Below are 16,241 nucleotides of genomic sequence, written 5' to 3' on the forward strand. Positions count from 1 at the left end.
AGAGAGAGAGAGAACAACATACACGCAGGTAGTACGAGATGGCGCCAAAACGGCATACAAGGAGTCCTTTGGTTCTTGGAACAACGCGAATGAGCGAGCGATGAATGAACGTACACACACACAAAAAAAAGCGCGGGAAAATGATCTCATAAATTACATTGCACGAAATTGTAGTGGAAAATGGGGGGAAGGGGTGGCAAGAGAATTGGTGTGATGTCTTGTGTGGCGTGTGTGAGACAGTGAGAAAGCACGCCACGATGAACGCGGGTGGCATCACAGGGAAAGGCATAAACCGTGCGTCGCCGCCATCTTGGTTTGGACGCAGCCATGCGCCACAAGCGCGTCTCGGCGGCGACCCTTAAAAATACATACAAGCACGCGCACACACGCACAAGAGAAAAAAAAATTAAACACGGGGTCAGGGAAAAAAACACCAAAAAGGAAGACAGCACAGAAACGAATGAACGGGCGAGGGTGATTTGGTTTTCGCTGCAGTATACATACACACGGCGGCAACGCGGCCTGCGAACGCCGGAAGCCCGAAGCCGCGCGAGGCTGGACTGGCGGCGATTGGTGGCCGCTTTTCCGTCGACAGTCGGCTCATTCATTCACACGGTCGATGGAATCGCATGACTGTGTTCACACTCATGGAAGGCAACAAGCAATGAGATATTATGTATGCATGTAGATTTATATATATATTTATATTTATATATATTTATATGTATAATGTACACGCAAAGTGGCAGTTGATGTATCACATATTCCACACGAATGAAATGGGGACAAAAAAAAGCGCACCAAAAGAATCAACAGTCACATTTTCTTCAGCATTTCAGGAGAATCACCAGGTTTAACAAGTCCAGACTACGATTCTCCGACTACTGCGCTTCTGGCTTTGCGTAACAACAGAACAAAGCGGAACTGTTCAGCACCCGATTCCTTTCTTCTAAAATGATGAATAGGAAAAAAAGAAGTTTCTACTCAAGACAAAAGCTTTCTCGATTAGACGGCAATAGCGGTAAAATGTTCTGAAGCAATACCCAAACTCAGAGAGAAAGTTGGCGTTGTAGGCGCCCTCTGACGGTGATTCAAATAAAGAAGTATCGACTGTTGCACGCTGCATCAGGCTGTTTGTGAACTGCAAGCGGGATCCGATTAAAGTACGCCGAGGGTATTCTCTCCGCAATAACTCGCAACGTTTCTCATACGTCCCAACTTGGAAAAGTGATTGCAACAAGGAAATGAACAGCGTGAACTTCCAAAAACGACGCTGAAGGGAAACCGCGATTGCATCTACTCGGCCTGTCTCGAAGCATGAGCTCGCATGAGCTCTCCTTCCTGTCTGAATAAAAAAAGGGGGGCAATAACGCTGCGTGCGTGAATGTGTGTGTTGATGGTAATGAGAGAAACGTGTCCACTGGCTATGCACGTGGCTGTCCACACCGGTTAGTTTGCGTCATATTTTTTTTCGCTATCTCTCTCATTTTGAGGCTTACTCGAAAACTTGAGTGACGCGCGCAAGAGGCGTAGCAAAAACGGGGAATCGGTGGAGGAGGAAGAGAACGTTTAAAACTTGTTTCCAAGAAAAATCCTCACATCTACACTACATGTATGTGCTATATGTGTATGTATGTATTTATAATATACTCATGTAAGGGACTGGGGACGTTTATATACAAAGCTCCATCTCAGAGGGGTGAGGGGTAAAAAAAAAATGCTGATGAAGATGACAAACAGGTGTCAGGAAACAACATTGCTTTCTTTCCTCCAACCCCTTTTTAAAAAGTGCTCACAGATCAACACCCTATTTTTTTTTTCAGCACCAGAATAAGCGGATTCAGAATCCGAGAATATTAAAAAACAAAAAAAAAGAATTCAGGGGTAACGGGAATTCTACATTGCAACTACGGCGTTTGGCGGTGCCCTTCATCTGCGCTTCCCCATCGAAAAACATTTAGACGGTTCGCCGTCGGTCGAGTGATACGCAGGCCAACACACCCAGCACGAGTTTCGGTGCATACGCAGCTGCTTCAAGCTTCCAGCTTGGTTATGATACACTGCTTGCTCGCAGGCATACTTATGTATAATATGTACACATGCATCTCTTCGCTCGTATATATTTATATATATAATTATGTATATATTTATATAATATATATGTAACATTTGTCGATCCTTGCACGTGCAAAAAGAACAAGGGAAAACAAAAACAGAAGCAAAGTCGCAGCACTGTTCAAGACGAAACATTCAAAAGAGAGCACAACGGTCACATCATCACATGTACACATGCTCAAGCACACGGTTGGGTGTTTCAACACGCATATATACAGACACGTGGAGTCAGACTCCCAAAGCTTCAAAGAGGGGTGGGAAATGTTGGTGTGCTCAAAAAAGAAGCCCGTTGCAACAAGCGCCGGACGAGGTCGACAGCCAACAGTGACCTGTCCGCGCATGCGCTCTCAAGCTTGCGTGCATCTCAAATGTGCATTGAATGCACACTTTGAGAGTGAGAGATAGACAGAGAGAACAATATCAGCCCCAAATGTATTCACTTCTTTCGCACCATTGTGGCATCAGAGGAAAGCTGAATAGACTGGCGTAACTGATGGGTCTGCCAGAGTGAAAAGAAGAAGGAGACAATGCAGTGACTACTAAGTACTGCGAGCCTGAAGAGGCGCCACTATACCATCGAATTCCTCCAAGGTATCTTTTCTTTTCATCAGCGGCTGTCCGGCATAGGTTCAGGGTTCGAACGTGTGTCCTTTTCTACACCCGCTTGGCACTTATCGAGCACAAAATGAGGCTGAGCAAATGAGCGCTCCCCTTTGAAAGGGCTGACAACCTGCTGCAGTGAGCGAGCAGAGAAAAGCATCCGAGCTTGATTTGTAGAAGGGAAGAAAAGTTAAACAACGAAGGTAGGTGGATGTCTGCACTGAAATGTTATTTTTTCCCTAATACAAAGGCGTAACAGCAATTTCTTGTTTTGGGGTTCTGCTGCCCCTTTTCTTGAATATATTTCCTGGCCCAGAAAGAATGATGTGCACTGTACTGTGATGACTATTTCAATATATTCCAATTTTTATCAATTTTTAGAATGGGGAAGAAGGAAGGAAACCTTGAACTCCGACATGCGAGGGTTCGTACATTGTTCGTTATGTTATCAAGAAAAAAAAAACATTTGAGCACCCCAAGGGACTAAAAGATGCCAACAGTCCTATCTCAGTGAGTTGTACACTTATGTGAGACAGCGGAACAAAGCGGTCTGTCAAGGGTTGTATTTGCAAGTGTTTGAAGATGCCAGTAATGCAGGCTGACGCGAGCGGCAGGTCCTGAAATCACTGCAGACACCCGCCAAGCCTACTGTATCTACAGTGTCACCGGGGTTCTATTCTCTATCTCACCAGGGCTTGTTTGCCCGAGCAATGCTGGTATCAAACGCTTCGTATTATGTTACACGTAGAAAGATTTTATCACATGTGGAAAGAAAAAAACTGTCATCACAAAAAGGCTTGAAATCAATGGTAACTGTACAATTACATCGCTGCTGGTGCTGGTGCCTGCGTCCATAACAGTTGTCAACAAAAACTTACATGCGTGAAGTGCTCAGCTTATTACATTTCAACTAAGTATCTGTGATTATTTGGTAGGCCAACGGTTAACTTCAGTTGTTTACCGAATACGATATGCTGCTCTTTTAATATATTTAGACGACTTATATGCTGTAGGACATGATCAGAAAGACTATTTCAAGTTAGGAAAGCAGAGATGCGAATAGCACAGAGATATGGCAGGATGCAGATGCATTTTTCTCTTGCTTAACTGCTCCATACCAATGCAGAATTTTTACATTATCATGCCAGAGGGATAATTACTTCAATTTCTGCTCCAAGTGTGATTTAGATGATAGAGCCTGGTACAAAAGAAACAAGGCAAAGTTGGCTGCAACATATTCGGCGGCAGTGAGCATAGATGCACAATCAATAGAGCTCCAGTTCTTTTATCTGGTAATGCAGGGATGAGGCATTCTTTGCCAAAAGGCATTCATGGTTGCTTGTTGGGTGAAGGTCGGGACTAGCACGTGTTGACAGCGAACAGAGTACAGATTATAGGGGGACTAGGTGGTAACAAAGGCGTGACTGAGTCCAAAAAAGAAATATATCTGTATATGTGTGCATATAAATACCACTAACTACAAAACAAGACACGCCAGTTCTGTATTACATGAAACGAATGTTCTCTGCACAGAAGGGAAGTCTCCAGTTCTTGTGATTGGAAAGGACATGCGACAATAGTGCCCGCTACTAAAGCTCTTGTTCACATCTTTGGCTTCATGTATGTCTTCTCTCGCTGACTCTTCATGGCTGTTTGGGCATATTGTTCACGGACTTGTGTGTTTTCCCACCAAAAAAGGCGACAGTTGTTGTTCTGCACATGTTAAGTTTTGCCTAGTGCGGGTTCTGCAGTTCTGAACACCCAATGATATCCGACAAGTAGCGCTACTAACAAATACTGAATTTAGCCATATTGTAGAGTACTGGGTATTTTAACTTCTGCACAGGTGAATAACTCCATGAAACCAGCCGGTTAATTTTTCTTGCATAACTTCTGCTTAAATATTTCATGCATTAGACAGCATCAGTCCATTCGCAGGCACCAAGCTTTTAACAATTGAAATTCTTGGCTAGCAAATGCCAGCAGATAGCACTACTTTCAATACCAGCATCTATACAAAAAGCACCAAATAATACAGGTTTTTCAGTGTAAAGATAGTCATGGCATGTAGCGTGAATGTTTTGTGCGAGACTACAGAGGTAAGACTGTAATTGTTACAATTGGTGGGTTGCATGAGACCTTTGGTCAGCCAAGTTATTCAACAAGTGCTCTCAAAAGACGAAACTTGATGACATTCATTGACGGCAGAGAAAAAAATAAAACTGGCGAGCTAGCAGCGGGTACTTTCCATTTGTGTGCCGCAGTATGTACGAAATGCCTCTCAGCTCACAGAAAACCCTGGGCTTGTGCCACAAAGATTAACTTGTTACAGCTTGAAACCCTCGCCAACGCACTTTGTAAGGCTGGCGCGGCAACAATGAAGGTCACCGTAAACCGTAAGAAGGAAAAAAAAAGAAACATCACAACGTCTTAAAAACGCACAAACGTAAAAACAAAGAACATCTCCAGACCACAGGTCTGCACGCAGACACACAGAGACAGCCTCGCTTCAGCGTTCTGGTCATTTGGAGTTCTGCTCGCATGCGCGATAAAAGTCTTGTCGTCGAATACGTCAATGCTTGAAAGGGCAACAACACGACGAACACTAGAAGCGGAGAGTGTGAGAGCTAAGGCCACATTGCACCGGGCTCAAAGAAGATGTGGTGGCTCCGGGTGGGCGAAAACAGTGTGCGCGAAAAGGAAGAGTCCCACGAAGTCCCCCCGTGGGTCGCATACTTTTCCACTGGGCGCGGTTAGCGTCCTCGCATAGGCCGCTTCGAGCAGCTACACCAGCCACGGCTTCCAGCCACAGTTCAATTGTCACAAAACTTGTTCCAGGCGATGTGTTCTTCAGAAGAAATGAAATGAAGTGGACCCTGATCGATTGGCCACTCGCATCCGGAAACAGCCAGGTGGGTGCCATTTCATCGGCGACCTCACACCTCAGGCGACAAACCGTTATAATTAACACTTCTGGCAGGGACGGGCTGTGTATAAGTCGCCAGTTCCCGAAGCCGGTCACGAGTCACAGAGCTGGCATGTTTCCGAAGCGGCGCAATAGCGGAGGCTTCAAACGGGCCAGGACTGGGTTGGGACAGCTGAACGCAGCTAAGCGTTCCATTTTAGAACTCCCAGTCCTCGCCGCGTTCCTCGCTTCGGTTGTCGAGCCTCTGCTCCAGCTTTCGGATGCCATCGCCGCTACTAGCACTTGACTTCTTTGCGGTCGTGCAGAGCTCGAGTGCCGTTTCCTCTTCTTCGTCATCGTCCTCCAGGTCGTCCCTCTCGGCACTCTTGCGGGCTTCGTCGGAGGCTGCCACGGGGTCCACCCGAACCGTCTCGCGGAGCCGCAAACTGAAGTCTCCAGCGGTGGCGGTCTGGCGCACGCAGACCCCATTGATGATGGCGCTCTCTGCATCGCCTCCCGGTGTGCCGCAATCGTCGTCTGCGTTCCCGCTCGCCTCATCGTCCTCAGCGTCGTCTGAGTCTGGCGACAGGCCCGGGTCCACCCACTTGGGCGCCGCCGGTTTCCGCCGCCGGCTGCTGTAGCTGTTGTGTTGACCTAACGCGGCACCACCGAGCGCACCGCTTCGCGGCGTGGCAAGCGCCGTCACGAGGTTCTCTTCCTTGAGCGAGTCGCGGTCGCTTCCGGCCGGCGGTTCTTCCTGCGACAGGTTCGAGTCGTCCAAGTCTTCCGTCGGCGTGCCACCGCGACCCCACGCCTTACGAACCGACGACGCCTGGCTCGACATGCTCAGGTCGAGTGTGCCTTCGTCGTTACCCTGCTGGGAGGATGGGGAGTAGCTGTTGTAGGCGTTGAGGTTGAGGGCGCTGTTGCTGGCTCCGCTGTTGGTGCTGCCGAAAGTGGCCGGTCCGCTCTTGTCGGTTCCCTGCATCTCGGCGAGCCTCTGGACGAGGAGTCCTCGGAAGAGTGCTGGGTCGAAGGAGCCTGTGCCTTCCCGCGAGCTCTGCGGAGGACCCAGTAGCGACGGGGGCGGCTCGCTGCGTGGCTGGTTCTCGTCTGGCCCGGGGGAGACGACGTGCTGTTTGAGCCGCATGCGGTGGTTGTGGAACCAGTTTGTGATGGTGCGCACTGAGAGGCCCAGCTCGGCCGCCAAGAACTCGATGGTCGCCGTGCTCGGGTACGGATCCATGGAGAAGGCGAGCCGCAGCGCCTCCTTCTGTTCGTCCGAGAAGAGCACGCGCGGCTTCTTGGCCGCTGGGAACGGCGACGGCGGCGCCGCGAACGGGAAGCTCCCGGGACCACTCATGGTCGGCAGCGACGGTGGCTGTGCCTCCATAGGCCTGGGCGCCGCCTCCAGGTCCACGTGCGTCCGGCGCCGCTTGTTCGCTGAGGGCGAGACGGAGTGGTTAGCAACACCTACAACGCGGTGGCACCTATCTAAATTGGGTCTACGCCACAAACATTACGTGTGAGGACATAAAAGCAGCTTAAGGTTTAGGCACAGGCTAGGCAGTATGCATCACTGGTTGGCTATTACTGCATTGTTCAGGATTATAGCGGCAGTAAATGGACACAAGTTTGTCTAAAGTATATATCTACACAATACATAAACATCGTTACATTGTGCGTTTGAATTTAGGTCCTTGGAATTCTTAGGGACACAAAATTTGACAAGTGGCATCTGAACCTGGAAAAGTCAAGGATGGTGGATGTGCTCACCTTCCCTGCGCTCGTTCTTGATGACCTGCAACTTCTCGACGTTGTGCGGGTCGTTGAGCCAGAGCTGCATGCGGATGAAAGGCTCCCTGCCCTTGATGCTCAGCATGTGCCATGGCTTGGGCTTGGACAGCAGTTCACTCACAGAGCCCTGAGACAGCCCCAGCACGGCCTCGCCAAAGATCTGGAAAATAGAGACAATGTTTAGAGAGAAAAGATTAAAGGACAAAGAAATTGTCCACGAAAAAAATTTGCAGTTTCTTTCTGCTTCCACTGAACGAGAAGCTGTCTCAGGCAGCTTCAGATTTTTCGTTGCGGAATTTGAGCGTCTTTCTTGCACTTTTCCCCAAACAGCAGTTGCCGCCGCAGTGCATCAGTGACATTAAGCTACTATGCAAAAGTCAACTGCTTCTTCGACACACTCTAGTAGTAATAGTAGCACTTTTTTTACTGTTGTTTCCACGTGTTGGGTTCCCGCAAAATGGCGGTGCTCACTTTTAATTCCTGCGCGCTGTGCTTACCTTTTTTTCTTCGCTCACTGTCTTTCCTCCTACTGCCCCCGCCTAACTCGTTCATATTTTTTTCTTTTCTGCTGATTGGCCTGTTTCCCCACCGAGGTAAAGCTAACAGCTTTCCTCAACGACTTCGCTCATCCTTGTTCCCCGTCGAGTAGCCTTCTCCGCACAATGATACAGCCTGCAGTGAAGCCAGCTTTCACGAAGATCACACACTGGCGTTTTTAGAGCGGGCGGGAGATCTCACGCTGTGTGCATTCCAGAGAGAAAAAGTAAACTCTCCCCAATATGAAATCTGCTTAAATTGAGAAATATCCCCCACAGCCGCTGGGCTGGACACTGACAAACATTTTTCATCAATTCGGGGCATCCTGTAAAGGAACAGTGTTGCAAAATTTGAATAGACCATATGACAAATGCCATCATACAGTGGCAACAATTAAGCATGATTGCTGGAACTATAAAATGTTTGCGGTGTAACTGTTCCACGAGATGACGTACAATACGTGTCATATTATTGCGACATCTGCCCTTTTATTCCCTTGAAACATCAGATGTTCTGCACGGGAATTCATTTTCTGCAGCAGCCCCCCCCCCCCCCCCCCCTTTTTTTTTTCAGAAAACCTTGAGACCCAAAGTCTCATCTGTTTGGATGGCTCATCACAGGTGCTAGCGTAAGATAAAAATGTAAAGGAAAGGATGCACAATAGCGGAAGAGTAGGAAAGTGAGGGCGGTTCCATGAGCTTACCTTCTGCCCAATGTTGTGCGCCATAAGCGTTTCCTTGATCTTGGCCGTGATGGTCTGCGTGTCAAGGTCGGTGGTGAGCGCCGCCATCTCATACACCGACGGCTGCACGTATGCGAGCGAGCGGCCGCCGCTGCTCGGGTGGTGGGCGTGGCTCTTCCGCGCGGCAGCCGTGGGGCTCGAGGGCGGCGCATACAAGGCCACGCGCGAGTCCTGCTGGTGCTGTTGCTGTTGCTGCTGTTGTTGTTGCTGCTGCTGTTGATGGTGGTGCTGTTGCTGCTGCATTAGAGCCACCTGCAGCTCGGGCGAAGCGCCGAACGGCCCCTTGCCCAGCAGCGGTGACGAGGCGGAGCTGTCGCAGTGGCTGTTGCGGTGCGACTGGAGGTCACGAGCCGCTGCCCGGGCTGCCGCCGCGCTCGACGCCGGAAGCTTGCTCGAACCGGCTGCGCGGACACCGTACGGAAGAGAGATGAGACGATAAGACAGAGTTAAACTCTGGCCCACAACAACAATACACAAGTCTGGCACACAACAATAACAAAAAAGGCATTCAATTGTAATGTTTTTTTTTCAACCACCTCAATGGTAATGTAGTGTGCTTATCCCGATATAGGGGCTACGCAAAATTTGGCGCATTAAACTGCATACTGCAAACTGGGACTACCTTTTGGCATTCGGAGACCAAGAGAGTTCATAAAAATACTTTTGGCATAAATCAGAGATCACTGGCAACATTTAGAGATCCTTATATTTGGGCAGATTTAGCATGGTTGACGTGCTTCAAGCAGGCATTTCGTAAACTTCGCACAAAAGGTCAAAACAAGGAGTGGTGATCGGCTCTGCAAGGATAGCTCTGATGCCCATACACTTTAAGCGCTGGAAGCATGATTGCCACGATTCAAACCTCGCACGTCCAACAAGCATAACATGCAAGATTGTGAGGATTAGGGCTTTTTAATACACATTTATTTGTAACTGTGATGACAAGATACGTTATACACCCTGTCCGGCTTTTTTCTGTCGTGCGTCGGACCACATGCATCAGCGGAGAAGGTAGACGGGGGCGCTCACCGAGCGGGCTGGAGGCGGCGGTAAACCCTGAGGTGCGCATCAGCTTCTCGGGGGCGATCTTGTATTGCGAGGCGACCAGCTTGTGCACGGCGTTCTCGTCCTCGAGGAAGATCTTCATGCGGATGAAGGGCTCGCGGCCCTTCTGCGTCAGCATGTGCCACGGCTTGGGCCGCGCCAGAAGGTCGGACACCGAGCCCTGGGACAGGCCCAGCACGTTCTCACCGAACAGCCGCTGGCTGATTGAGTACTGGCTCAGCTGCTCCTTCACCTGCACAGCGGGCAGTGGCCGATGGACGTCGGTCAGACCAAGAGCAACTTTAGCAGGCCCTCACAAGTGCAGCGGAGACTTTATCCGGTACGACAGGACGTCATACCGAATGGCTACTCGGTCCGATATGACTCACACAGAGAGGCTTGTGTAGATGGTTGTGGCGCGTCTTTCTATGCTACACAAAGTTTTGTGTCGCTACTGAGAAGCGCCAGTTTAGGCTAGTACTGCAGTAAGCTCCGGGGAACATGTTCATGGCTGCTAGGCAATGTTAAGCCGTATAAAAAACAACACATTATTTTCAAGAGGTGCCAGCACTCCTACATATAAGTTGAGAAATTGCGGAGGGCAAAACATCATCCCCAGTGCTAGCTGTGCTATCAGCAGCAGTCAAGATGAGCGCGTTAAGCCACAAAGGCATTGCTTCCATTTCTTTAAGGGCAGTGTGATGAAGCAAGGATTTCAGTTTGTCAGAGAATATGATGCCATGGGGTTTTCCGCATGAGGCGCTTCTCTAATAGCAAACACCAGCGATCGCTGGTCACAGTGACTACCAGTTAAAGGTCAGGGTGCCTGCCGCCTTTCGCCACAATCACAAAAACTGGCAAAGCTCAAGTTCTTCAAGAAATATTGTCTTTCTTTTGTTCTGGTCAAGATGCTGTTCATATTATTACCTGTAGACATTAGAGAACTACCAATAAAGGAGGGCCTGTGGACGGGGCTTCCGCAAGCTTCCTGCATCATGCATTCATGCGAGTAAAATTCTACTGTAGTATAGTGAACACGTAGTTCTCCACTGACCTTCTTGACGATCTCCTCGGTGTTGAGGTTGTTGTACTGGTCGAACTGCTGCTGGGTGATGGGCGGAAGGACAGCTTTGTTCTGGCGCTGGTTGGTCGGCGGCATGGAGGGAGCCGCGCTCTGCGTGAGCAGCGAGTTGGTGATGGACTGCATGCGTTGCAACGGCGAAGATCCGAGGTCCTCAGCTGCGGCACCACCAGGCGGCGTCTCCGAAAGGCCCAGAACGCCCGCACCACCCGGAGGGCTCGGGGTGGAGCCCGGGCCCGGGAACTTGACGCCCGGTCGCACCAGCGAGAATGCGCTGCCTGTGATTAAAAGCGAGGAGAAGGAAGAAACCGGCATGCTGATTAGAAGGAGTCTGCCAAGGCCCGAAAGTAGTGGACAATGCAGGAGATCACCGCAAGACTGCACTTCAGACTGCAGCGGTAACAGGAGTGAATTCACCAGGAAGTGACAGCAGCATGCACTGGCCAATAGAGATTCATGAGAGATGGTGTTCACAGCACCACTCACGGAGAACATGCCTGTTATGACTTTCAACGATGTGGTAAATAAATAAAAGAATTTCTAGCAGAGTTGAAAGCTTTTAGGGAGGTGCTGTTTATGCTAAATGGCAAATCCAAACAATAAAAAAATGCTCGTGAGATGATCGGCTGCACTCTGCCCATATTCTGGTACCACTCACGGCACAGAACATTTCTCTCTAGCAGGAAACTGGTTTTTAGTAATAAGGCTTGCCTAAGATACGTAAACGTTTTACTAAACAATGTGTGTTGGCTATGTATACAGCATTCCAAAAAGCACTTCCTGGGCATCGCCATATTGTTTGCTGGACTGTTCTGTGCGAGCATCTGGCGCAATCACGGCAGTGTGCGTTTTCCGCGTCCTTTCGCGAGAGCCCGAACAGCAGGTGTTTTTCCTTTTGCGTGTACCCGGCGGAAAGGTCATTATAAAGGAGCGCCGCGCCGCGGGGTAAGCGCAGAGGCGAACAGGTGTGCGTTAAGGCGCGCACCTTGCGCGTGTGCGCCGGCCAGGCCGTAGCAGTGCTCACTGTATTTGTTGCCGCCGCGCTGCTTGTGCCAGTCCCTCGGCGCCAGCTGCGCGGCGAGCGAGGACCCTCGCCTCTGGGGCTGGTGCTGGGACACCGGCGGCTGGGGCTGCTCGTGCGCCGCTCGCATCGCCTCGGCCGAGTCCGCGGCGGCGGCCCTCGCCGCGGCAGCAGCGGCCGCGGCCGCCGCGGCCCCGGGGCCCCTCAGCTCGGGCCCCAGCGAGAGTCCCGGGAAGGCCCCGTTGAGCAAGGCTCCCGGCAGCGCTGCCGCCCCGAAGCGCGCAAACTCGTGTCCCGGCGTGAGTGCCAGCTGCGAGAGCCGCGACAGCTCGTGGTGGTAGATGGACAGTGCCTGGCGGATCTCCTCGTGCGTGCGGTCGTACTGCTGCTGGCGGAAGCTCTCCTCCACGCGCTGGCCCATCAGCTTGGCCAGCTCCTCCTGGTAGATGCGCGCCACCATTTCCTGCGCGACCGAACCAACCGTGACACGAGGGAGGTCAGCCACGGGACCACATGGCACGGGGTTCCCGAATAGATGGGGCCAAACTTGGCCGAAGCGGTAATTTCGCTGCACTGCAGCCATTTAGCCTCTAACGAGGATAAAAACTACACCCTGTCATCCTATCATTCACTTTCTGTTCGGTTTTGTCTCGCTGCCTTACTGTCACTCCTTGTAGTTATATGACTACAAGGTGCAGGACTGGACACCTCTTCCAGCAGCAGCGGCAGCCCACCTAGCTGCGTTCACTGCACGGCAAAGACCTCTCCCGTGTCCCTCCAATTAACCCTGTCCTGTGCCAGCTGCGACCACCAAGTAGACGGCACAAGTCCTTCTCGGGAGTGACACTCGGGTAATTACTATCCGAGGTCCTCTGGGGACAATGCAGAGGCAATATTACGCGACGCACCTGGGGAATGTCGTCGTTCTCGTACTTTCTGCTGGACCGCTTGGAGTCCTTCTGTGACGCCGATGTCGGCTGGTTGTTGTTGCTGCTGCTCCCGTTGTTGTTGTTGCCTCCGCCGTCGGTGTCCTGGTCGCTGTCGGCGTGCGAGTCCTCGGCCGAGCCGTTCTGCGCGCCCGCCGCGGTCGGCGCCGGACTTCGCTCCTTGCTCAGCGGAAGCGCCATAGCCTGCTGGGCCTCGTTCAGGATCTGCGCGATGCGCTCCTCGGCCGCCGCGTCCTCCTGGCGACTGGAGGCGCTCGAGCCGCCAGACTCCTTGCCTGCGCGCACGGACACACGCTATTCATTGCACCGTATCCGACAAGGGCTAAAAGCGAGCGCAGGCTATCCTGCGAAAAGCATTAGTTAGCTGACCCACGCACACCAACGAGAAGGCAATACATCCAGCACGTCTCAGTTTACCGCCACAATGTCTGCATGCGTACCGTAACTTCAAAGGCAAGTGACGTCTGACATGGTCCCGCTCGCTAGGTTAAAAGGGCTCAGCACGAACTCGTGAAGCCATGGCACATGGTAAATCCTGAATGACTGAAGCTCTAACATGGCTAACATCACTTTTGCCCCATGCTGTCATGAGCAGGTGTGCACGCACCCTTCTTGGGCACCAGCGACTTGAGCATGAAGACGCAGAAGTCGTCCGAGGCCCACGCGTGCATCTTGCGGTACGAGTCGCGGCCCTTCTCGGTGAGCTTGTCCCAGGGCTTGGGCTTGGAGAGCAGCTCGCTCACCGTGCCCTGCGACAGGCCGAGCACGAAGCGCGCGAACAGCCGCTGGCCCACGTTGTGCGCGCTCAGCAGCTCGCGCACCGCGCGAGCCACGTTCTGCGTGTTGAGAGCCTCGCACGCGTGGCGCTCCATGTTGTGGCGCAGGCAGTCCTGGAGGCGCTCCAGCGACGCGCCGCTCACCGGGTCCGGCGTGGGCGGCGTGGCAGCGGCGCCGTCGTCCGGCGCGCCGCGGCCGCCGCCGCTGCCCGTCGAGGTGTCGGTGCCCGTGGACATGGCGTCGGCGTCCACCGACTTGGGCGTCGCCGGCGGACTCGTCACGATCGCCATCGACGGCGGCGGAGGCGGCGGCTCGCTCTTGAGCATCCGCGAGAAGGACGAGACGATCTCTTCGCCCAGCAGCGAGCCGAACGCCTCGACGTTCTGCAGCCGACTGCGCGGGGAGCCTGCGAAAGAAGCGTGGGACGCCCCGCCACCGTTCAAACTCCGCCAGATCGATGGCCCGGCAAACGACTGATTGATTGGTTCGACCGTTTGAATGCGAGTGAAGGAAGCTGGCCGGGAGGAGCGGGGAATCGATCGGTCAATGAATCAATCGATCGCTCGATGTGAAGGTCGATACACGCGATCAATCAGCCGGGGAGACGGAAGTGATCGATCGTGTGATCGACGTCTCCATGGACTGATTGATCGATCGATCCAGTGCACTTTCCGTCAATCAATCATTCGAAGCACAGCGAAGCGACCTATCAGACCGCACGCACACGAATGCACAAATGTATTTACTTTGTATGACAATCTTAATGCGCACTTTAATACGTACGGTGTTATTACATTCTCCATTAAAATCGAATTATGACAGCCCTCAGAGCAAATAGAGAGTTGTGTCTGCTCCCAGTGCATAAAGAGTCGGCTGAGCCGTTGTTTTTACGTCGATGTCAAGGTGAGACAAGCGAAAAATCCGACCGCATCACTAGACACTGCTTTGTTTTCCTACAATGTCCAATGCGCTCTTTGCTCTCGGTCAGCATGAACCGACTATGCAATAAGTTTGAGCTACACAAGCAGCTTCTCACGTCAACGATTCCTAGGCTACTCGTCCGGCAAGTCACCCACTCAGGCGGGAACTCACCGGCGTCGTCCGAAGGGGCCCTCGCGAGAGGCGGCGAAAGTCGCGTCCTGTTCTTTCCGTACAGCACGAGGTCGACGCAGTTGTTGTTGTTGTTGTTGGGCGACACTAGCGTGGGCTTCTCGTCCTGGTCGTCGCTGGGGTTGTCGCTGTCTTCCAGCATCTTCAGGTTCCTGCGTCAGAGGAGGCCATCCAACCGATGAGGCCCCTTGCATATTTCACTTCACGCTCCTCGGTGGAGCTACGAGTCCGCGCACTGTCGCTACTCTAAACAGAAAGGAGTAGAAAGGGGACTAAGCTGTCCTCCAGCGCAAACCCTTTCATAAAAGGTGATACGCTAGAGGACAGCTCATTCTCTTTTTATTCCCATATAGGTGCAAAATGTTTACAGTGCATAATCAAAGACACCGTTTAACCATATAGTGCTGCCCTGATGCCGTTTATGTTCCACAGCTTTCTACAGTTAAAGATCCCCAGGTGGTCGAAATTATTCCGGAGCCCTCCACTACGGCACCTCTTTCTTCCTTTCTTCTTTCACTCCCTCCTTTATCCCTTCCCTTACGGCGCGGTTCAGGTGTCCAACGATATATGAGACAGATACTGCGCCATTTCCTTTCCCTCCAAAAAAAAACAATTAAATTAAAAATTTCTACAGTTCATTCATGAAAGTCAGAGTAATATCTCCGCATTCGCAATAACCCTGTTTTTTCGGCAGCAGCGCGAGCCTTGTTATGCTTCATATCAACTAATCAACACACCGTTTAACCGCTCAGTACTGCCCGGCTGCCATTCATGTTCTACAGCTTTCTACACTTATTCATGAAAGTTAGCGTACTATCTCCGTAATGAGCCTGTTTTCTCAACTGCAGTGTGCCTTTTTATGCTTCGAATCAACGAATCAACTAACTAGTTAATTAATTACATCAGGCGCAACGCAATGCGCGTTCGATTTTTGCAACGTGTCTCGCAGAGTGTCCGCTAATAAACTGCGCCGAAACTGTTCTTCAATATGCAGCCCAGTAAAGCTTGAGACTCACCTAAGTTCGTTCTTAATATCCTCGTAATCTTTTTGCCTGTCCAACCGGTCTTCGAGTTCCTGGATGATCCTCGACTTTTCTGCGAGCATTTCTTCGAGTTGAGCAATCTGCGTAAAAAATAATAATAAAATTAGAAACGCACCGTAAGTCACAATTCTGCCACACTGAGTCCGAACCTCGGTGGCAATCCACAGTATACAGGAGCCAAGGTTTCACTGCGTATTGGTGAAATGTCGCAATTGCGGTTAATTAGTTGCGGTGCTCCGAAGAGGCGCGACAACAATAGGTGGGCTCACCTGTGAGGCACTTGTCTCTTTTAGAGAATCCACTGCCGACTGCAGCTTCCTAATATCTTCGACTAGTTGAGATATCTGCATATAATAAGCAGAAAAAAAACGCAGAAATAAGTGTGAATAAAAGTTGACGGAGATAATCAATAATAGTGAGAGGGGAACATTTGAGAGAGGGAAGAAAATGAACTTGAGCGGTATCTGCCGCAGAGATGGCGGGCGTAAAAAAAACAATAAAGTTATTCCCCCCCCCCCCCCC

General features: G+C 51.2%; 1 protein-coding gene across 5 annotated transcripts in view; it reads right to left on the bottom strand.

The window, feature by feature from the left end:
- ct (homeobox protein, cut) overlaps positions 1–16,241 on the bottom strand; it is a 581,376-nt gene continuing 565,135 nt past the window's right edge. For all 5 annotated transcript variants that reach the window (XM_077654369.1, XM_077654368.1, XM_077654372.1 and 2 more), the window contains 11 exons: positions 15,989–16,063; positions 15,693–15,799; positions 14,659–14,828; positions 13,397–13,972; positions 12,751–13,064; positions 11,846–12,305; positions 10,795–11,099; positions 9,726–9,993; positions 8,658–9,097; positions 7,397–7,577; positions 1–7,063 (listed from right to left, as the gene is read on the bottom strand). In XM_077654369.1, the coding sequence (XP_077510495.1) occupies positions 5,838–7,063; positions 7,397–7,577; positions 8,658–9,097; positions 9,726–9,993; positions 10,795–11,099; positions 11,846–12,305; positions 12,751–13,064; positions 13,397–13,972; positions 14,659–14,828; positions 15,693–15,799; positions 15,989–16,063 (4,122 nt within the window). In that variant the 3' untranslated portion in view covers positions 1–5,837. The remainder of the gene's footprint in view (positions 7,064–7,396; positions 7,578–8,657; positions 9,098–9,725; positions 9,994–10,794; positions 11,100–11,845; positions 12,306–12,750; positions 13,065–13,396; positions 13,973–14,658; positions 14,829–15,692; positions 15,800–15,988; positions 16,064–16,241) is intronic.

Source organism: Amblyomma americanum, chromosome 2 (genome assembly GCF_052857255.1).
Source record: "Amblyomma americanum isolate KBUSLIRL-KWMA chromosome 2, ASM5285725v1, whole genome shotgun sequence".
NCBI lineage: Eukaryota > Metazoa > Arthropoda > Arachnida > Ixodida > Ixodidae > Amblyomma > Amblyomma americanum.